This window comes from Phacochoerus africanus, chromosome 11 (genome assembly GCF_016906955.1).
Source record: "Phacochoerus africanus isolate WHEZ1 chromosome 11, ROS_Pafr_v1, whole genome shotgun sequence".
In the NCBI taxonomy this organism is placed as follows: domain Eukaryota; kingdom Metazoa; phylum Chordata; class Mammalia; order Artiodactyla; family Suidae; genus Phacochoerus; species Phacochoerus africanus.
The window spans coordinates 75,108,587-75,132,050 of record NC_062554.1 but is presented as its reverse complement, the minus strand read 5'-3'; the positions used below and the strand labels follow the sequence as shown (position 1 = coordinate 75,132,050).

The window sequence follows — 23,464 nt, the reverse complement described above, 5'->3', positions numbered from 1 at the left end:
AGTTGAGGAAAGGAGGGCTTGATGGGTTTAGGTAATATTCTAAGGTCATATACCTTGTAAGGAAATGGGAGGCTGGGTTTCAAACTCAGTGCCATGTCTCTTGTAAGCAGAAGTCATCACATAAAGATATCTTGAACCAGATAAGAGAGAATATAGGTCAGAAGGGTAATTTACAGCAGAAATTGACAGAATATTGTACATCAACTATAATAAAAAATATTTAAATTTTTTTTAAAAGTTTAAAAAGGAAGTTTAAAGTTTTAAGGTAAAAAGGGAGGTTTAAAGACAAGGTTCTACTCTAAGCACAAATACGGAACAGTTGGTAGGTTTGGTGTCATTGCTGAAGCAAGCATGCTAGGGAAGTGGAGATGAAAAGAACTGAGATGACATGAAACAGCATGCATGTGTCATAGCTTAGGCCATGGTAGTTATAGAATCATTTTTTCCTAATAGCTTTTAGTGCTCAATGCTTTTTAAAAATGTTAGACAAAATTGGTCAATTTTACTTTGTTTTGTTTTTTAGAATAAGCAGATTAGATGTTATATCAGTTCTTTATAGAAGTTAAAATTATTTTGTCCATTGTAGGGTAAGAGGGCCCTTCTATTTCCTTAACTCTTATATTAACCTGCCATGTAGAGAGCCGTCTTGCTGCCCAAATGATAGCTATTTGTGTCCATTGAAAGATACCTGTGTGCCTTCTTGATAACTTTGTCAAAAATACCTGCCATAACATGAGCATTTTGGACATTTTATCATAATAAAAGGCAGAATTTTAGAAATTAAGCCAAGGGTATCAAGTACCTCAAGGAGCCAGGTTTTGTGTCTAACATGGTGTGAACTTGTGTCTGATATTGGAAATGAGGTAATAGTGCCCGTATTCTGCTTAGAAGTTTGCATTAAGAGAAAACAAAATGGGGGAAAAAAGACTTAAAAAATCTTTCTGTCCCTGTTTCAGATGCATTATCTGAAAAAAGAGGGTAGTGATGGTACCTACATTTGGAAAAGTTAGTAAAAGGATATACCATTGAAAAATATTTTTTTTTGACCAGGTCCACAGCATAGGGTCATTCCCAGGCCAGGGGTCAAATCCAAACTGCAACTGTGACCTATGCCACAGCTGCAACAAAGTCAGATCCCTAACCCACTGCACCAGGCCAGGGATCGAACCTTGCCGGATCCTTAACCCATTGTGCCACAGTGGGAACTCCCTTTCTTTTTTTTAATACTATTCTTATTAAACAGTGCCGGAAGGAATTGAGTGTGCTTGAAGGGGGCTCAGAAGATTCTTTAAAATATTAGAAAGTGGTTAATTTTTTAATCACTCTCCCATTTCTTCACTAAACATTTGTTGAGGGCCAACATTCTCCAAGGTATTGAGTTATGAAGATGAGTAGGAAATGATTGTCTTCAAGGTGATTGGTGTTAAGGGAGGTGAGAGTAAATATAATCACCATATAATTCTAGTGCCATAAAGTTCTTTAAAAATTAATTTCAATAGGCAGTATAGTTTTTAAACGAAGAAAATTCAGATATAAATTGGTGTGTAATAATGAAACATTAGTCTCCTAGCTTTATGCTGCGGGTAACGTGTCTTTCTAGAGGTTAACTTTTTTACCAAGTTAGTTTTCGTTTTGTTGTTGCTTGTTTTTTTTGTTGATTTATTTTTGGTTTTTTGCTAATTGCCTCAGGGTTAGTTTCAACAAAGCACTTTTTTTTGTTTTAGCTGAACTTTTGGAATATGCCATTCTTTATATTTTAGAAGTATTGAAAACTACTAATCCATTGTTCAGAGTGCTCTGAATGTATTTTCCGGAAGTGATAAATACATTTCTACTAATCTTGTCTTTACATTTCTCTGGTTTCTCATTATGACCATGGTTTGTATTTAAAAGATGGCCAGCTTGAGAAATGTTCATTGACCATAAAATCAAGGAGATATGCCTTGTGACAGCCAGAGTCCCAGGTGGGGTATGGTCAATTGAGCAAATTAGTTTAAATTTACTTCATAGGATTAGGTCTTATGCCAAATAAAAGATTCGCTCTTAGCCTGATAAAGGTAGAACTCTCCTGTGATTCAGGTGTGAAACTACATAGGGGTCCTACTTCAGCTGCCAGTTATTTAAAGAATACATCACCTATATCTGTTTTCCCCTCCAACAGGACAGTGTGCTTTTCACTGATAATAGTAACTACCTTTATATCATCACCTTTTATTAAAGATCTTTGTGCTAAGTATGTACTAGGTACCTGATATTAATCATTGAATTTAAATTTAATTCTTATGTCAGTAGAAATGTTACTTTTTTGGAGAAGAATTTGAGTTACAGATGCTTTTAAGAACTTTGCCCAACATGGGGTAGCTAAGTGGCAGAGAAGTAATCTGAGCCTAGGTCTCTGACTCCACAGCCTTGCTCTTGCAGTGTCCTGCTGTTGATGTGGACTGGCAGAATTCAGTTACAGATCCGTATTTCAGATACCTTTGACTCTTTGAATGCAGTCTCCCTCCTCTCAGAGCAGTCATCCTCTTCAAGAAGAGTTGCACATAGAAAGGTGAAAGACAAAGAGAATACCCAGCTCAGCTAGCTGATCAGCCGTAATGGTTGACCTTGCAGAGAAATGGCCTGTACAGCCTTTTCAAATGCATGAATTGGTAAAGAATATTCAGGCCTAATACTGGGTGACGTAAGCAAAACCCTGAAGCTAGCTTTGGCCTGGAAGGCATTTGCCAAACACCTGAACTTGAGCATTAATTTTTGATTTCTCAAGTGACAGCTATATACATACACTGCCCCAAGTGCTAAGTCTGAAAGAAGAGGCTGAGACTAAGGGAAGACAAGGCACCCAGGTCACAAAATTGAAGGAGGCCCTTGCACAGCCCTGATAGTGAATGACAGTCCTTCTAGTCTCTGTTCTAGGTACCAATTCTGCCTTATTCAGTTCCTGATCCTGAAGAAAAATTCCTCCCCGACAAGCTGAAACATTAAAGGGTTTCACTGCCCCCTACCCCATATAAGGGTGCTCCCTCAGAAGCTTAAAAAAATACAAGTGAACTTGTTTACAAAACAGAAGCAGACTCATAAACATGAAAACAAAACTTAGAAAAAAACCACAGGGGAAAGGGGGCAGGGATAAATTAGGACTATGGTAATAATAGATACATACCACTATACATGCAATAGATCAACAACAAGGATCTACTGTAGCACACTATTCAATATCTTGCTATCTTGTAATAACCTATAATGGAAAAGAATCTGAAAAAAGTGTGTGTGTGTGTATATAACTGAATCGATTTGCAGTACACCTGAAACTAGCATAATACTGCAAATCACCCATAGTTCAATTTAAAACTTTTGTTTTAATATTCCCTTCTATCTGGACAGCAGGAAAATTGCTTTGTTTCTGAGTGGAGGGGGAGGGCAACACCTCCCCCCCCCCCCCCCCCGCCACCTCCAAGAATCAGGAATCCAAGCTTGTCTCACATGGGTTTGCAGACTGAACTTATATTCCCTTGAGTGATACGAAAACTCTCAAGCTGGGAACTTATTTTTAAATAGTCTTGAATTGGTAGTGCCACCAGGTACTGGACAGAAGCAAACACAGATTTTCTCAAGAGGAACCCACTTTCAGCCCAGACATGAAAAAATTTTCCTAGATAATGTTCCAAGGAAAATGAGCAGCCCACAATTGAAAGTCTCAAATCACACAAAGAAACAGGACACTTTAAAAAGAGATGACAAAAATAACCGGCAGCATTTTAAACCTCGAAAGATTTAAAATTTCAAAATTATCATAAGTATAAAATGAATGTCTTTGTTTTAAAAAATTAAAAAGGTGAAGTATTTATTATTAAAATTTAAAATTCAACATTACAGAATTCCACCTTTATCAGCAGATTTAACACAGTGAGAATTAGGACAGAGAGACAGAGAGTGAGACACAGGAAAGTATGAGATGGTCTAATGGGTATTTATTTAAAAAGAACAAAAGCAAAACAAAAAAAAAAAACAGGAGGAAAGGAAAAATGATGACTGAAAGTTCTACAGAACTGTTGTAAGCTATCAATCCATAGATTCGAGGAGTACAGCAAATCCCAAGTAGGATAAATAGAATCCTGAATAGACACTGAGAGTGAAACTGCAGAACACTAAATCTGAAGAGAAGACCTTAAGTAGTCAGAGAGAAAAATAGACTGTTTTTAAAGGGGGAACATCTGAATTGACTTAGAAACAGGAATAGTACTGGAAGCCAGAAGACATATGATGATATCTTCAGTGTGTAGAGGAAAAACCTTTAGAGTTCTATGCCCAGTAACAATGTCTTCTAGGAACAAGGGTAAAATAAAGATATTTTTCAGCCCAACAAACTCAGAAAGCATATCACTGGTAGACCTTTACTAAAGGAAACTCTAGAATGTACTTTAGGTAGGAGGAAAGTAATTCCAGGTGGTAGTTTGGAGATGGAACAAGGATGAAGGGCAAAGAAAGTGGTAAATATTTAGTTTAAATAACATTGCCTGAATTTAAATGTGTGTGTGTGTGTGTGTGTTTGTAATGGTTCTTATAATGCTTAATGTTATCTAAGCTGGAATTAAAATACTTAACAATGCTAAGATGAAGAGGTTGACTATAATTCAAGTTGTCTAATGTGCAAGTTTTGAAAAGGAGAAAGGTAAAGATAACAAAGACTGTAAAATAAGTATTTATATTAAAATCTCCAGGGTCTAAACCTTGGGGCTAGAAAGAGACTGCAACTTGCAAATAGGCAGCAGTGGGAAGAAGTTGAGCGGAAAGAAGGCAAAGAGGGAAAGAAAAGGAAAATTGAAAAGATGGTATGTAGTTTACAGATTAGCTTTGTGAAGAGGGGACAAAGCTTCTTAGAGACTAAAATTCCATGTACTAAATAAAGCTCTGAGCCACTTACTGGATTTCCAACCCATCTAAATGCTGGGCATCGTTGATGGCAAATCAGCATGTTGTAGAACAGTAGAGAATTAGAATCGACACATGAGGGCCTTACCTCCTAAAAAAGCCTGGAGTGCCCAAGATGCTTTTGTTAGAATTGCAATGAAATTAAAGAGACACCTCAAAGTCCCTGGAATAAAGAAAGCCAGTAATAGGCATTGTTATTTTTTATTCAAATTGAAGTAATTTCAGTGTCACTGATACAGAGTCTCCAATTACTGGCTGGTTGATTTGGTTTTAATACTGATGACACAAGAAAAACAGGCCTTGGCACCCATGATATTTCTCATCAAGACACTGAAGTGCACCCTGTTCAAATCCCAGGGACGTGGGCCTAACTGTCCCTTGACTGGGCAGGAGAGGTATCGCCAGTCTGTGTATACAAGGGTTAACTTGCTCAGGAGAAACCAAGAGGAATGTTAAGGGATCAAGACATGACATGCTGCCCATTGTTTGTAGCTCCAGGATCCAAATATACAATTCTACATGCCAAATAAATTCTAAAGCTGCAAGGTAGGAAAAGAGGGGTGGCTCTGACTACAGGTGCCAGAAGCATTAAATAACCTTCCCAGACAAGGTGCAGCACTGTTGTCTTGAATGCTACAGGGTCCCCCAGTCTGGCATTTTCCCTCCTGCTAGACAATGTAAATTCACTGCAGGAGTCTCTGTTAAGCCTCCGTCTCCCAGACCTGCTGGCTCCGGGTGCCCAGCCCTGACACAGAGGTGCCTTTGTGAGTGTAATTACCTTCCCCTGTATTAGAAATAGGCTGTTCAGAGCTGTATTTGCAGGTATAGCTAGAACAAGCAGGAATTAGCATGTGAACAGACCTGCCCTGGCCCTGACTTCTTTATCAGCCACCATCCTTCAGAACTGTTTTTTCCTCTCAGATTGGTGGGGCAGGTGTGATAGCATCCAAGAGGTAGAGCTTTAAAAGAAGGAAAACACACATAGATAGCAGCATATGTATGTAAGATACCAGTCCTTTGGTGTTAGATCTTTTGACAATTTCATGCTAGACAGAGCTGCCAGAGTAAACTTGGGTGGATGATTCTAGCAACTTAAGAGTTGATTAAAGCTCCTTTGGGCTTTCAACATAGTGTCCACATCAAAAAGGGGGGGGGGCATGAGAAGCAAAGGAAGTAATTCCTTGGCCATGGTGATACTGTGGCCAGCATTCCTAAGCCTATTTAATTGTCCTGTGTCCATCATGAACTATGAACTTGAAGTGAGGCCTACCCTTAAAGAAGTTTCCCTTGAGACTTTGGAGGGAGATGGGATTGGAATGGAGTCAGAATTGATAATTAAACTAGATCTGAGTTTTCATTCTGATTTTTTTCACATATGAGTCTCTCCTGAGAGGTCTTTTATCGTTCTGTCTGTTGTTAGTAGGACTTTTAATAAAAAGGAAACAACAACAACAACAAAACAATAATTTTCCCCCTTTGAAGAAAGTGTTTTAATGAAGAGTAAGAGATTAGATGATTGCATTTTTCATTTATTAATTTCCCCCAGGTGACTTTACTGTGTGCGTAAAGGAAATTCACGGGTAACCAGAGAACATCTGAAGGCAGGGCTTCCTAGAGCAGGAAGATGTGGGGATTTTTTTATGGGGAGGAACATTTAAAGATTTATCTTAGGTGGTACACACTTGGTCATTTATTAATTTTTTAATGGTCAAAGTCATTATTTTCGTGTTGCTGACGCAGACACTTGGGCAGCATGGAATGTTTCCCTTTATTAAAAAGCTGCCTGTTCAGAATGGCTGATCACTTAGTAAAAATTGTACGTGGGGCAAGTGGAAATCAAGTCAAACAGGTTTCTGTTTTGATGTAGGACTGGTGAATGGGTGTTCACCACAGAGTGAAGGATTTATCAAGGAATCCGGGAAACATTCCCACTGTTGGAACTTTAAAAGCCTTCTTCAATGCTGCCTCCCTTTTCATTGTGCTGGAGCAACAGGTCAGGTATGGCCCGAGGCTGCCTTACAAATTGGCACCTGCCTTTTCGCCTGAGACCCGAAGGAAGTGGCTGGGAAAGAAGACCAGCGAAATTTAATAAGTCTGTGCCTTTTTCTCTAACCTTGTGCAAAGTTAGCCTTGCTTGGGAATTGGGCTTTGATGCCTGGGTGTGAGAGAGGCCAGGGCTGCCTCATGACTCAGAGGAGTTGATGCCCCAGACGCCTGAGCAGGTGCTGGCCTGGGAGGATACAGGCGCTGGGAAAAGACAAGGTCACAGACCTCCTGTCCCCACCGTCCCTCACACTTGTTCTGGAGTTGATACTTTACATGGGACCTTAATAATTATTTCCTCATTTACTCCTAAACCCCTGTCCTCCTCCCTGCCCTGAAGAGGGTAACCTTTGGCCTTTTTGGCAGGCGAGAAAGGTTTGGAGCTTAATTTCCCCCCATGCTCTTTACACTACACAGTGATAGAGGGAATGATGCCTTTCTCAGGTACCAGGGGTTCTTCATACCTCAATCAGTGGAAACGAAGGTTTTTAATTTTTTTTCTTTTTGTGGCTGCACCTGCAGCATATGGAAGTTCCTGGGCTAGGAGTCAGACCAGAACTGCAACTACTGGCCTATGCCACAACTACAACTACGCTTGATTTGAGCCACATCTGTGACCCATGCTGCAGCTTGCAGGAAGGTCAGATCCTTAACCACTGAACAAGGCCGAGGATCAAACCTGCATCCTTACGGAAATGTTAGGTCCTTAACACACTGAGCCACAAGGGGAACTTTCACGTTTTTAAAATGTTTTAACTAGCTGGCAAGACTGTGCTGCCTCTGTGGACCAGGGATGGTGGCTATTCCACAAGATAGCTTTCTTCCTTTACTTTTCCTCTTCTTCCTTTTTCTCAGATAATCGGAAACCTGAGATGTCTTAGAGTCCCAGCTTTGCTCCAGCACACAGACATTATTTGACCACATTGTCTGATCGCTGAGACAACATTTTCCCAACAATCTTTCCTTTAGTGTTTCACATTGTGGCTCCTCCTATTCCTTGGATGTATTCTTTTTTATTTGTTTGCTTGTTCATTTGTGTTTTGGTGAAGTCATTTTTCTTGTACTCATCTGGAAGGGTTTTCTAACACCCCTTAAAAGCACATCAAACCTCTTATTAGGCTCTTGTTCTCACACTGATAGATAATTTATTGTCATGATTTCAGCAAAGTGGAGGGAGTCCCTTCTTGGGAAAACCCAGCTGCTGCTTCACTTAACCTTGCTCTTGTCACACGGATGTTTCCGATTTCAGATCATGTTTTCCCTTGGTCTTCTGATTATACTGAATACAAACAATGTAAGAGGTGTTAATGGCTTTCTCCTCCCCATTTCCCCCCCCCCCCCGCCTTTTTTTTTTTTCTATTCTAGTATAAAATTATCTTCTACTTCTTTCTAATCTCTGTTGTATCCACAATAAATTATATGTTTTTGTTTGAAATGCTAAGAGCTTCATGTTGGCTTCTGATATACTTTTCCAAGAAATGAGTTCCTTTTGCTTGCAGCAACCTAACAGTGTATCCCAAAGCCTCTCATTTCTCTCTTTATTTAGTTGGGCTGTTTTCTGTGGGAGCTGACAATGCCAAATCAGTGTCACCAGGAACATGTCTTAGGCCCTAACTAACAGCCAAAGATTTTAATGTTTTCTGAATTAAATCAGACAGTAGTTTCTGGCTCCTAGTCACTTACGCGCTGAAAGAGGCAACACTGACACAGGCAGATAACCGAGCATGAAGAGAACGCAGAACAGCATTGAGAAAGTGTAGACAGCGTGGAGCCCTGTGGAATCTACTCCTTGTCTATCTTCTTTCTTGGAAAGGGTGGTGGTTTGGGTTTAAATGAATAAAGAGGAGGCATTTAAGAGGCTGCTGGTCCTAGCTTAGCAGTCATCAAAGAAGATGCAGAGTGATAAGTACCTCAAAAGATCAGATGAATGGGCCATTGAGTAGCTTTGCCTAAGAGGAATCAGGCCGACCCGGAGAGGAAGATGGGAAAGTGAAGTCATGACAAAGTTTGGATAAGGGTCAGGATGTCGGACCTAATCCGTAGGAAAGCCAGAACTGTGAGGAAACAACATATAGAAATGAAATGTAGGCAGTATGGCTGAGGAAAGGAAATGTTAGACCCTATGGCCCCTTCACTCCCCCCCCCCCCCCCCCCCCCCCCCCCCGCCCTCCAGCCAAGAGAAAACCAAAAACCACAGAGCATGACTTTAAGGAGAAGGAAAGGCACAGCTGAACCACAGAAGCGTGATCCTAACTGTGGAATGGTGTTGATATTACTGTTGAAGTTGCTGTTCCAAACAGATTGCAGTGTTTATCTCTTGCTTTTGAAAATGAAGGGCAGTTTACATTTGCAATACTTTTCTATATTATCTGTGGTAAGCACTTAATATTTTATAATCAGGGGTGCATTTTAAAGGAAAAAATATTACCAGCAAAAAAAAAAAAATTGAGCAGAGTATATAAAGTTCTGTAAGATGCAAAGATTTGGGAGAGGAGGTCAGCAGTAAAAACTGATAGATTTAGGGAGCTTTTGTTGTGGCGGAGCGAAACAAATCCAACTAGTAACCATGATGTTATAGGTTCGATCCCTGGTCTCACTCAGTGGGTTAAGGATCTGTCATTACTGTGAGCTGTGGTGTAGTTCGCAGACATGGCTCGGATCCTGAGTCGATGTGGCTGTGGCATAGGATGGTTGCTACAGCTCTGATTTGACCCCTAGCCTGGGAACCTCCATATGTCATGGGTGTGGCCCTAAAAAGCAAAAAACAAAAGAAATAAAACCTGATAGATTTAGTAAAAAAAATTTGTGCGAAGAGGAATTATATCAACCTAAATAATTACTCCAAAGTGATTTGTTTAGGAAGTCAGTAATATGGCAGTGTGTTTCACTGTATTGAGGGAGCCAGACATGAAGAAGATTTAACTGATCTTAATTTGAGTTGGTTGTCTGATATTCAAATATCACCTGAACAAAGTCTGCATGTGGGCAGATATCGAGCAGAACGTACAGGAAGGCTTGGAGCCAAAGTAAGGAAAAGGAAGTGAAAATAGACCAACAAATGGATGATAGTGCTACCCTCACATAGTAAAATTCCCTGAATTGTAATTTAAAAAAAAAAAACAAAAAAAAAACAATCATTAGGAAAGGATTGGGTGCTATGTGGATATTGGTGTTACACTGTACTTTTTCCCCTTGAAAAAGCTGGAGGAGGTGGAAAAAAACTCAAGAATCCTGAGTTTTGGACCTGTCCCTGGCACTGCCTGCAAAGAGGTCCCTTGAGCAAGGCAACAGCATGGCCTTTAATAAAAGTGCAATTGATAGATTAATTATCCTGGGCATCAGTTTGCACATGTATAAAATGAGGAATTTGGATGTGGTGGATTTTGTGGTTCTTCTTTTCAGTTAGGCATTTAACAGTTTGGAGGTTAAAGAAGTGTGGGCTGATTGACAGTACATGATGAGGACCGGTCCTTTTTTTTTTTTCTTTTTGTTTAAAGTATCTGTACTTAAAGTGGACAGAGGCAGCTTAACACATTCACGTCCATAGATGAGTTGATTGAGGAATAGCCAATGTGACAATCCAGATTCCAAGCATTTGTTCTGGTTGGAAGGACGGGCCAAATTAGGATGAAGTTTAATAGGATTAAACATAAAGCCCTGCTTATGTTACCTGTTTAAGACAACTAATTAAGTTACAATAGACCTAGGTTAATAGCAGTTCACGTGAAAAAGACTAAGGGTTTGATCACCCACAAGCTTGGGGTGCTTCGGGAGTGTCATGGGGGTGTCAGAGAGCAAAGGCTGCAGCAACAAATGCGTAGTGTTAAGGAACTTTGACAGACTGGAGCCCAGCATCGGGCAAATACCCAAGACCCGACCTCAATAAATGTCATCGGGCTTGGCTAGATCTGTGGAATCTGGATGGATTCATTATTTTCTTTGAGGAATCTCTAAATTTGGTAAAACTTTTTAGGTACTAGAAATCTGGGAAAGAAATACTATTAAATCATTAAGTGTTGGGCAAAGGGGGAGCGGGGCTTCCTTCCCATTTAGCCTACCTAAAATGTGATATATGTGTGTGGTTTTCATTACAATTTTATATCATCTCTCTGGGCATGCATCAGTTTTCAAGGCCTCCCTATAGCATTATTTTGGCACCAGAAATTATTTGGTGAAGCCTTTGCCTTAATTGCTAATTGTGCTACACACGGCTCTTAAATGTATAGGAATTATCACAAACATTTTGAGGCTTTAGTACAGGCATTTATCAGTAAACCCTAGGGAGTAGGGTATGTATATGAATAAATTAGGGGATCCATGAACCCCTTGAAATGGTATATAATTTTTTACATATGTATAATTTTTTTCTCTCTAGTCCAACATTTTCATCAGAATCTCAAATAATACAAAAAACAAACCCCTTTTCCCCACCACCCCTATAATTTGTCTGCTTCCTAATGTGTAAACAAAGAGACATCTTGGTTGTTGCTACCCATCTTGGGAAAACAGATCCTCCTTGCCATGCCAGTGACCTGCCATCAGTTCAGGATTTAAAAGGATGCTGCAGGCAGAGTTCCGAAAACGTTTTCGTCCACATCCCACCATTAGAATAAACAAGCATTCTCCTCTCTCCCTTATACCACACAATAAAATGTTTTACTTTTAAAACAAAATTCTAATTTATTCCTTGTAGAATTTGGGCTTTTTTTTTTTTTTTTTTCTGTTCCCCTTTCAACTTGTAAGTACAAATTTGGTCTTCTCCAGGAATATTTTGTCCCGAGGTAAGTTCCAAAGAAGCTTGATCTTCTCAATGGGATATGTGTTTCATGTGGTTTTTCTTCCTTTTCAAATGCACAGGGTGCCAAAGCATGCTTTCTGCGGGACATTCCTTTCTCGGCCATCTACTTCCCATGCTATGCTCATGTGAAGGCTTCCCTTGCAAGCGAAGATGGACAGATTAGCCCTGGAAGCCTGCTCTTAGCTGGCGCCATAGCGGGTGAGTATTCCCAAAGCTGTGTTCCCACCCAGGCCACTGCACTGGAATTTTTGCTTATAGCTCTTGACAGGGTGCATATGAGATGGCTGTAGATTGCTTTGAAGAGCTACTGAAAAGAAAAGGAAAGAAATTAATCTCACTTCTGGCAGTTTAGACTCTTAGACAAGCTTAATTTCTTATCTCCAAAAAAAGAAAAAAGCTCATTAGACATTAGTGCACTTTGTAGTATTGTTGGATTCTAATTCAAGGTCCATGTTGTTCCATGGTTTCACTTCATAGTGTAAGAAAGAACTGTTCAGTCAGAGGTTTTTAAAAATGTTAATACCTGTGCCTTGAAGGTGTCTCACCAAAATAGTACGTGAAAGCTTGTCCAGAACTTAAGCAGTTGTCATCATTGAGAGAAAAGAAATGCAGTAGAACCAGCAGTAGCTTGGGTCTATTAGATACTGTTTCCTGCTGGCTGTGTGAGGTTATAAGATTGCAGTGTGTGTATATATCGAATCCCGGAGAGAAGTGACTGGTGTCTTTTCTTCAGCGCTACAGTGAAAATATCCATAGGAGAAACTAGATGCTGAGGTTGGCTCCTGCATTCCTAATGTAAATCCCTAGAGGAAATTTGATTATAGCCCCAGCAGGGATCAGTTCATTCTTTGATGCTCCTCCTTGTTTAGAGACCCTAAAGGCTAGAACAATCTGGATTAGCTCCCCAGGTGGTGACAAACATTTAATGAGCTAACAGACCCCAAGGCAGTCTTGGGATGCCTGGGTCCAAGCAGTTTTGATACAGGTGTTGTTCTCATCAGACATGTGGCTGGAGTCTCACGAGTACGACCCCCTGCTTGGAGAAGTTGTTTGCTGTTTTTCGGGCCCCTGTGTCCTGCCTGTAGCCTGGGGAGCCCTGGAGGCAGGAACCCATGCAGCTCCTCTTTAATTCTTGGTTAATCCCTTTTCTTCAAAGGTGGTGATGTTGGTATATGAAACAGTCATCCTTTCCTGGCAGCTCAGGGAGCCTCGTTGTATGAGTAGCCCCTGAGCTATTCTACCTAAATCAGAAAATCATAATTTTAAGAGTAGAATATAGAATTCCCAGTTTTCTAGTTTGGCCATTTATATGCCTTTGTATGTCATTTACATAGGTATAAGTGGTAATATTTTTTGAACCAGAAGAGTATAATACAATTTATTTCCAGTTACTCACTTGAAATAAGGTAGTATGTGACCTTGGGCAAGATACTTAAGATCCCCAAGCCTTGGTTTCCGCAGCTGTAAAGGGAGATGAAAATTATACCGACTACAGAGTGTGGTTGCGAGGCTTTAGTGAGAGCGCCCAGGTGAGGGGCTTAGCAGGCAGCCTAGCATAGAGTAAATGTTAGCTCAGTAAATGTTAGCCAGTATTATATTGAATCCAAGAGAGTCTGTCTGTAAATCACTCCAAAAATCAGTTGTGAAATCAGAAGATAAGTATTAGAGCTCCCATCAAAGTCTGGGACACTCTCCAAGCTTTGTTTTCTTTTCAAGCTTTTGTTTTGCTGCACCACAAAAACTTTGCCTTTAGCTCTTCTCTTGGAGAGGATAGTTACCCAGGCATGAATTTGTCTCTGGGTAGATCTCCTTGGAAATCCATGCTACCAGAGCTGTAAAAATTATAAGTGGATTTTTTTTTCTTTTCAAGTTTATTGTCTTCTATTTTTGGTATGATTATGAAAATAATACTGATCACTGTAAACTTTTTGGAAAGTATCAGAAAGGGTAAATAATAGTATTCATTATTCCATGACTGTAGGATAATCACCATTTAACATTTTTGCTAATTTCTCTCCCTTGGATGGTTTTTAACAGAGTTGTGATCGCACTGTGGGTACATACTTTCACTTAGTATCATATCGGAAACTTTTCTTTTTTTCTTTTTTGGCTACCACATGGCTTATGGAGTTCTCGGGCCAGGGCTCAGATCTGAGCCACAGTTGTGACCTTAGCTGCAGCTGTGGCAATGCCAGATCCTTTAACCCACTGTACCCAGCTGGGTATTGAACCTGCGTCCTGGCGCTGTAGCGATGCCACTGATCCTGTCATGCCACAGCGGGAACTCCTGAAGCTTTTTTTTTTTTTTTTGCCATTTCTTGGGCTGCTCCTGCGGCATGTGGAGGTTCCCAGGCTAGGGGTCCAATTGGAGCTGTAGCCACTGGCCTACGTCAGAGCCACAGCAACGCGGGATCCGAGCCGCGTCTGCGACCTACACCACAGCTCATGGCAACACCGGATCCTAAACCCACTGAGCAAGGGCAGGGACCGAACCCGCAACCTCATGGTTCCTAGTCGGATTCGTTAACCACAGTGCCACGACGGGAACTCCCATGAAGCATTTTTAACCATCATAGCAAAATGGCTTGTATTGTGGGGTCAGACTACCTGGGTTCATACTCCAGTTTCCCCACTGAGAATTGTGTGACCTAATCCCTCTCTGCTTGTGTTTTCACCTGTATATGGAGATAAGAATAGTCTTGGTCTTATAAGATCATTTTGAGGAATAAGTGAATTAATAGATACAAAGATCCAGAAAAGTACCTGGCACATAATAAGTATTTCTAAATGCTCAATAGTAATATCAATTTTATCACATGTCATTTAAAACACTATAAACAGAATTTTTAATTGAGGCATACCTTCAAGCTTAGATAAACTTTTTTCAAAAAAAAATTTAGGAGTTCCCGTCATGGCACAGCAAAAACGAACCTGACTAGGAACCATGAGGTTGTGGATTCAATCCCTGGCCTCCCTCAGTGGGTTAAGGATCCGGCGTTGCCATGAGCTGTGGTGTAGGTCACAAACATAGCTTGGATCCTGCGTTGCTGTGGCTCTGGTGTAGGCCAGCAGCTGTAGCTCTGATTAGACCCGTAGCCTGGGAACCTCCATATGCTGCGGGTGCGGCCCTAGAAAAAGACAAAAGTTAAAAAAAAATTAAATACAAGATATTGTTCAAAAACATAATTGTGCTTAAAGAGTTTTCCCTTATTTTGTATTATTTTCTTTGGAGAAAGAAATTCTCTGTAGTGAGTTTGCTGGTTAAAAAAAATAGATACTTGATTGTTTTTAAGGTGCTACCATATTATTATTGAAAGTTTTAATTAGTTTACATCTCCATGCTGTTGTTATTTTAGCCCTCTAGCCATCCTGTTACCTTTTAGAGTTCTTTTCCAGATACCTTCTGTATTATTTGTTTATTGCTGTGTAACAGATTACCCCAAAACTTAACCAGCTTAAAACAAGTGTTTATTATCCCTGTTTTTCATGGGTCAGGAGCAGCTTATCTGGGAGCCTTTAGCTCAGGTCAAGACATCAGCCAGAAATTGCCCCAAAACTTACCAGCTTAAAACAACAAATGTTTATCATCCCCGTTTCTGTGGGTCAGGAGCAGCTTATCTCTAAGGGAGCTCCAGTCTCGTAAGTAGCAGCTGAGACATCAGCCAGAGCTTTGGAAGGCCTGACGGGTTGGAGGATACACTTTCATGATGGCACCATTGCATGGCCATTAGCAGGATACTTCAGTTCCTTGCCCCATGGCCTTTCCAGAGGTCCTTGGATGTCCTCAGGCCGTGATGGCTGGCTTCCCCGAGAGCTAGATCAGAGAGGGAGGGACAGGGAAGGAGGAGTTCGGGGGGAGGAAGGAGAGAAGAAGAGAAAGGAAAAGTAGAGGTTGCATGGCTTTACAACCAAGCCCTGGAAGTCTCCCTCCTTCATTTCCACATTGTCCCATTAGTCATACCGATCAGCCCTATTTAATGAGACGACACAGAGGCAGAGGTGTGCATCAGGAGGTGGAGACCATGGGGCCCCTTTGGGGAGCTAGCTGCCACACTGACTACAGAACATTCACTTTCCTTCTTTGGTCCATCTTCCCCTTGCCTGTAAGACAGACCTTGTCATTGGTTTTTTGTCCTGAAAGAAAAAGCTTGGTGATCTTGTGTATTCCGCAAATCTATATAAAATGTGTTACGAGAACTAAGTTACTTTCTTAATTTCATAACAGATAACAGAAGCCAAATGGCAGGTGTCATAACCACCATTCTCCTTAAAGTTGAGGATGTTTCTGTCATCCTGTTTTTCAGCCTCATTTTGGAGGTGCCACTCAATGAGGTAAAATAGGAGAAAGAAGTAAGAGGCATAAACATTAGAAAAGAAGAAACTAATCTGTCATTATTTGAAAATGATTATTTACCTGAAAATCCTAATTTAAATGCCTGAAAATGTTTATGAATTAATAAGAAAGATGAGTACTGTATTGTTTTAAATTAAGATGAACGTAAACATCTATATCCAGTGATGCGCAGTTGACTGATGGCATGGGAGGAAGAGGGGGAGTCGTCCACTGGCTGCATAACCTTGCTGGCATGCTCTGCCGTGGAGCTGCATTCAGCATGGAGAGGGTTGAAAAGACTTTTGATCAGAAGTATGACCAAGGAGTTCCCACCATGGCTCAGCAGAAATGAACCTGACTAGTATCTATGAGGGTGCAGGTTCGATCCCTGGCTTCGCTCAGTGGGTTAAGGATCTGGCATTGCCATGAGCTGTAGTGTAGGTCTCAGATGTGGCTCTCTCCTGCATTCCTGTGGTTGTGGTGTAGGTGGGGAGCTGTAGCTCCAATTTGACCCCTGGCCTGGGAACCTCTATATGCCTCAGATGTGGCCCTAAAAAGACAAAAAAAAAAAAAAAATTTGCCCAGTGCTACACCATCAAGAAGACCAGCGAACATCAAATGCACCACATATGTGTAGGCTGTTGGGTGGAAGATAGATCAGACCCCTCTACATTCCCCTTGTGGTCCCAGGGAGCACAAAGGCCATTCCTCAGAAGGGACACACTGGTAGGGTCTGCACAGAAGCCTGGGAGGTAGATCTCAGGACCAAAGTGTGGTGATTGTCATTACGAGAAGGGAGAAAAGCTTATCTCAAAAGAGGCTGTGAGGACTAGGAATTGACCACTAGCTTATTTCCTGTAAGACAGAAATGTCTCAATTTTATTTTTATATGTATTTTTATACTTTATATAAAATACAATTTTATATAAATAGAATTTTTATGTTGTATATTTCAATTGATCTCCTACTCAAAATACATGTTTTGTTTTGTTTTTGTCTTTTCTAGGGCTGCACCCACAGCATGTGGAGGTTCCTAAGCTAGGGGTCTAATCGGAGCTGTAGCCTACGCCAGAGCCACAGCACTGCCAGATTGAAGCCGTGTCTGTGACCTACACCACAGCTCATGGCAATTTCGGATCCTTAACTCACTGAGCGAGGCCAGTGATCGAACCTGCAACCTCATTCGCTAACCACTGCGCCACGACGGGAACTCCAAAATACATGTGTTTTTTGTACTGAACAATCCTATTATACATAAAATGTACCTGGTTCAGTGAATATAATTTTATTTTTTATGTTTTGACAATAATTTCAGTTATTCAGTAAGTGTTTTTTTTCAAAAATTTGATCTGGTTTGAAGTTGCATTGCTATAGTTAGTATGTGCTTGTATGTATGTATGTATATATAGCTTTTTAAGAGGTGGTTGTTTATATCTTAAAACAGAGAGAGTATTAATTTTCTTTGAGATCTATGTATCTAATTATAAACTGGGAAGATCTTCAAATACTGGGAACACCTCCATTAGTTCACAGGATAGAGTTTAGACCAACTGGATATTTGAATTTGTGTTCATTAGCCAAAGTGCCTTATGTCAGAGGGGAAGGTTGAAGCAAAGGGCCTGAAATTAAGAAATCACATTCTAATTCCCTCTCATTAACTCTTACTTTTTGATTAATGAAGGGCATTTCCATACGGTTTATGGATAATACAAATGAAGAATATCTCATACTACTCAGGTATTACATTCTCTCATACCAGATGGTGTTAATTGTCAGAGTGGTGAGATAGAGGAACAGGTCAAATTAAAATGATGGTCTTGTGATCTTGCCTTTGAATTAATTAGCTTTAGACCAGGTTGTAATTCAGGAATATCTTTAAAACCTGTTCAGAATACAGATGGAAGTGTTGTGTGACTGATCACACTGCTTCCACAAATGTGTTAGAAGAATTAAGTTTTGGGGGAAGTACTATTGACACATAATTACATAAATAAAATGTAACATTTTTAAAAATTATGTGGACATAAAGCTTAAGATAACTTAAAAGCAATTCTTAGATCCTTTAAAAAAATTGAGTTAGTGGAGATGTTGGATCAAGGTAATGAACTGAGCATGTTCACCCATCTCTCCTCCCAAATACCTTAAAATGTTAGAAAGTATGTTTTCAAAAACTCCTTATTGGCACCAGCCTTCAGAAGACAGGAACCAGAACATTACTGACTCTGAAATTGGAGTGGAAAATGCCACAGCCCTAAACACCTCTGGAGAAAGGACTTTCATTAATGTAAGAGCAGAACCAGATAATTTTAACCTTTGAGTGAACAATAGAATGCCAGGAGTGTGGGAGAGCTCTTCGGGGTAAATCATTAACCAAGAGGTAAGGAACTGTGTTTACTGCAGGCAGGTCGGTGTGCTCCTCTCTCTTCTTCTGATACAGAGCTTCAGGCAACATTTGAATCCAAGCTAAAAGCCCAGAGCTGTATTCCAAAGAAGGGGACCACTTGCCTGGAGAGGACAGTCATGAAGAACTAAAAGCCGGACAAAGCTTACAGACCTTTATTACAGATGCAAGAAAAAAAAAGTAATTCCTTCTGCTTCCAGAGTGAAACACTCCACAATTTCAGAATTTTGAAGGTCCCTGCCCTGCTAGCCTAGCTTAGCCCCTGCATCCACTTAGCAGGCCTCATGCATTTGCCTTAACAAATTTCACTGAGCCTATGGACAGCCCGCCATTCAGGAAAGAGGCCAGTGGGTGAGGGTGGCCCCTGGGTGTGGTGGAAGCCATCCACAACTCAGATCAGCCTGTGCTTTGAACTTGAATGTCAGTAGACAGCCAGGGGTCCTCAGACAAGAGGGAGCAATAAGGTAAGTAAACAGAAGAATTACAGAGAAAACAGGCAACTCAGGGAACAGAGGAGAACGTTCTAAGAACTATAATCACGGGCCTTAGAATGGAAACGAACAGTCAGTAGGAAGCTTTCTTAAAAGCTGTTGAAAGGATTGCTGAAATTAAAAATCCATAGGAAAACACCAAATTTGACACCTAAAAAAAATAACGTCATTGGGAAAAACAACAACAACAGCATCTCTAGAATATGAAGCACAAATAGAGAGATGAAAAATAATAGAAAATCTAAGAGCTACATAGGATCAATTGGAGAGGTCTAATATTTATTTAATAGGAGTTACCCAGGGAGAAGCAATAAAGAAAAGAGGACAAAGAAATAGCAACAACAACAAAAAAAAAAAAAAAAAAGACAGAAAACCAGTCAGTAATGGAAGATTGAATTCTTGTCTGCAGTACTGGGTACCTTCAGAATGCGAGGAGAGGATGTGAGAGGCTGTCTTGAACAGCAGTTACATTCCAGCAAGCACACTAGCCTTCAGGAGCGGGGGGCCAAAAAACCCGTTAGTCTCTCCCAGCCAGCACTCAAATGTACCCCTCACACACCTCTCAGAGGCAAAATGGAAAGTGAATTGAAGAAAGAGGAAAATGTGGGATATATGAGAGCAATTAAAAGTTAAACCCAAGTTCCCTTTGTGGCTCAGTGGGTTAAGGACCCGGCGCTCTCTCTTTGCCGCAAGCTGCAGTGTAGATCACAGATGCAGCTCGGATCCTGCATTGCTGTGGCTGTGGTGTAGGCCAGAAGCTGCAGCTCAGATTCGACCCCTGGCCTGGAAACTTCCATATGCTGCAGATGTGGCCCTAAAAAAGCAAAAAAAAAAAAAAAAAAAAGTTAAACCCAAGAGCCAGTCTAAATAACTGGTAACTTTGGTATGTTACAAGGGGGGGTCATTGGGAGGCAGGTCAGGGAAAGGAAGACAAAGGGAGGGGGTGCCCCAACCTCAGCTCGCAGAGAAGTCAGAGTTTGTCAGCTGTACACACCAATTACTACACCCATGTAACAAATGCATATGCTGTTTAGACAAATTGAACTAGTCAGGAAAGGGTGGAAGTCAAAAGGAAAACACCTAAAAGCAGAGAAAATAAAAGCCATCACTAGTCCAGGATGGCGGGAATCAGCCTACAAGCCACAGCTGAATATGTTCAGTGCTCCTAGTTAAACACTTTCAGCCAAATTGTGCAAGAAAATCGAGTCATCTCAAGTTTGAGAAAACAGTGACATAGAAAGATGGAAAGAGAATGGATTGAAAACTATGTACCAGGCAAATACCAACAGTAAGCAAATGTAGCAATATTAATGTCAAACTAAATGTGATTGGGAATTTAACAACAGCATTCAGAAGCACAGAGGCATGTTTTATACTTAGGAAAGATAGAAATTATCAGCCTCTCTGTATGATCAACCTAATATTGTCTTATAAAACCTCAACTTGAAAGTATGGTGAGAATATTTCCAAATGAAAATTTTTTCACTTTTCATAGAAACTGATAAATAGGTAATATAGATAAGGATGCAAAGGGATTTTGGCAAATTCTTAACCTTCATTTGAAATCAGTCGATATTAACTTTGTGTTCCATAAACAGAGAAACACATTCTTTACGAACACTAGTGGGATATTTGTGAAAATTAAGGCTGACTCTCACCCCAAATTGTATTTTTTTTCCTGTATGATACCTATTTATTGATCTTTGCCGGGTTTTTTTTTTTTTTTATTGACGTGTAGTTGATGTACAGTATTATATAATTTTAAAGTGTACAACATGGTGATTCACAATTTTAAAGGTTATATTTCACTTGTCATTATAAAATATTGGACATATTCCCTGTGTATTCCCAGTATCTCCCACCCATGTCATGTTTTGCCCATCATGCTTTCTTTTCGTTGTAAATAAACCTGTACACTCTAGCTGCTGGGCGCCCCCTTAAAGAGTTCTGATTTTTCCTTGGATGAAGAATACCCCAAGTTCTTCCTGTCACACAGGTAGTGAGTGGCCCCAAGGTCACATATTTGTCTCATCACTGAAGCATCAGGTAAGTGCCAGTCCCCTTCTTATTGAGGAACCTAGAAGAAGCCTCTCTGTTTCCTAGCCTCCTCTTGCTTCCCCATCTTTGGGAATCGAGAAAACTTGACCTCTCTATCAATGTTGTCTTAGCCTTTTGGAAGCCAGGAGAGACCAGGCACACTTTCTCAGAGTCTTTGCCACCACTGGCCCCTTAACGCAGCACATCCTGGTGGCCAAACTCGTTTTCAGTAGCTGCTGCTTTCCTGGCCTTGCTTTGGAGCAGCCCGGTGCTGGTGTCCAGGCGCATTTAGCAAACCTCCACACCAGAACTCCGCTGTGCACAGGGATATCCACGGTCTTTCCCAAGCCTGGCGGCCATCCTCCTAGGAGAGGCCGAGCTGGGGATGGAGAGGATGACAGTTGTGTGCAGGCAGCCATATTTCCAGCATCCCCTGTCTCCCAGTCCACACATACACCAATCAGTTTGCCAGACAACTTGCTGAACACCTTACACGTTTCTCTGGACATTTTTATTCCACTAATCAGTGTCTCTCCTCGCTGCCCTAACTGAAGGAAACTTTTTACCCATTTTATTGCTTGTATGTCTTTCACAGTCACACTCTGACATGCCTGCCCACTGTTGTAAGGAGGATTTTATTGCGTGTCTAAAGCAGACAGCCTTGCTAAACTCTTTCTAAACCAGGAAGTAAAACAAAATTGGTGGTGTGAACACAGTGGGTTTCTAAGCATTTTTCATGTTTCCTTCCATTATGTTGGAGGATAAATTCCTGGCTCAAAGTTAAAATAATTCATCCAAGCTAATAGGAAATTCAGTATGACTTAGCCAGCGAAGCATTGGATATGAAGTGAGCATTTTCACATGCAAATATGTGATGCATTTTATAAAACCTGTTACTTAAGATGACTGTTCGGGGAGCTCCGTAGAGATGGACAAGGAAAAGATAGAGCTTAGTGATATAAATGCAAACGTGTACTCTGTGGATTTTCCTCAGGCACATATGCACACACTGTAACTTTAAAGCTGTCTGTTAGAAGGATGAGATGGGGTTGTGAGCCAGACCACAGTTGGTTTGGACAGAAATTCTTACAGAATTATTAAGCCTTAAAAAAAGCAAAGGAGATTTATGCATCTGCATTTGACCAATTTGGTTTGGAATAGGTTCATAATGGAAAAGTAATAAAACCATAAGAGACAGTGTCTTCTGAGTACAGTCTCGCTTTTAAAAAATCTAAACATGGGCTGCCCCAGTTTGGATAAAATGACCGTAGAAAAATTTCCCACTGGTAATTTTGGGAGGGTTTTTTTTTGTTGTTGTTGTTGTTTCTTTTTCATTGATTATCAGCCAATATAAATCTTAAGCTTTCTGTCCCTGTCCGATATTTTTCTGGAAATGTCAGTCATAAGAAAGAGGAATCCTAGAATGATATCTGTGGGAGCCTCCCTCTCAGGTACCCCCCCACCCCACCCCCCACACACAGTGTTTGTTTAGCTATCAGTAAAGTCTTTTTCTGGTGTAACTGGAGAGGTTGGGGTTTGGAGGGGCTGGGGGTGGTTAAGTGTGTGCTAGAAGGCACCTCTGGGGCCTGCCAGCAGCCGCAGAAAAGCAGGAAGAGGAAATGGATAACAAGCTTCACCTCTGTAAAATCAGACCTAATAACTTTCTGATTTCATAAGAAAGAAATAAAAAAAAAAAAAAACTTTCTCCATTTGTTCTCAACCTCTTCAAGTCCTTGTATTGATAAATAATTCCCTAACACTGTTTAAGAGTATAAACGTAGCAAACGGAAGTTGGCAATTGGCAGAAGGAGAGGGTGGCTTTGAGCCTCCATCACTGCTGAGGAGAGAGTCACAGCTGTGCTTCCCAGAGGGGACAGTGAAAGAGGCATTTCATTTCTTAACTTTCTTTCCATGGCCAGCAGTTCAAAGCACAGTTATTTTTATATAGCGAGAATGTGAGCGGACTGCGAAGCTGGTGTCTTTCCTACAGGTATGCCTGCGGCATCTTTAGTGACCCCTGCTGATGTTATCAAGACGCGATTACAGGTGGCCGCCCGGGCTGGCCAGACCACTTACAGTGGAGTGATAGACTGCTTTTGGAAGATACTGCGGGAAGAGGGCCCAAAAGCTCTGTGGAAAGGAGCCGGCGGTATGGAAATAATTTGCTCTTAACTAAACCTTTGGTATCAGGTGAATCTTTAAGATCTAATTATATCTGTTATTCCCAATTTTTTTCAAAGCTCGTGTGTTTCGGTCCTCTCCCCAGTTTGGTGTAACTCTGCTGACCTACGAATTGCTACAGCGATGGTTCTATATTGACTTTGGAGGAGTGTGAGTATCCTGCTAAACTTGAACTGCTTTTAGTACTCTCCTCATTGAGAAAAGCTCGTCACTTTAGTCCCTGTGAAGAAATAGAAAAGATGTAGGAA

General features: G+C 40.8%; 1 protein-coding gene across 2 annotated transcripts in view; it reads left to right on the top strand.

The window, feature by feature from the left end:
* Positions 1-23,464, top strand: part of SLC25A13 (solute carrier family 25 member 13) — a 197,202-nt gene that overhangs the window by 172,429 nt on the left and 1,309 nt on the right. For both annotated transcript variants that reach the window (XM_047751930.1, XM_047751931.1), the window contains exons 15-17: positions 11,833-11,971; positions 23,026-23,184; positions 23,276-23,366. In XM_047751930.1, the coding sequence (XP_047607886.1) occupies positions 11,833-11,971; positions 23,026-23,184; positions 23,276-23,366 (389 nt within the window). The remainder of the gene's footprint in view (positions 1-11,832; positions 11,972-23,025; positions 23,185-23,275; positions 23,367-23,464) is intronic.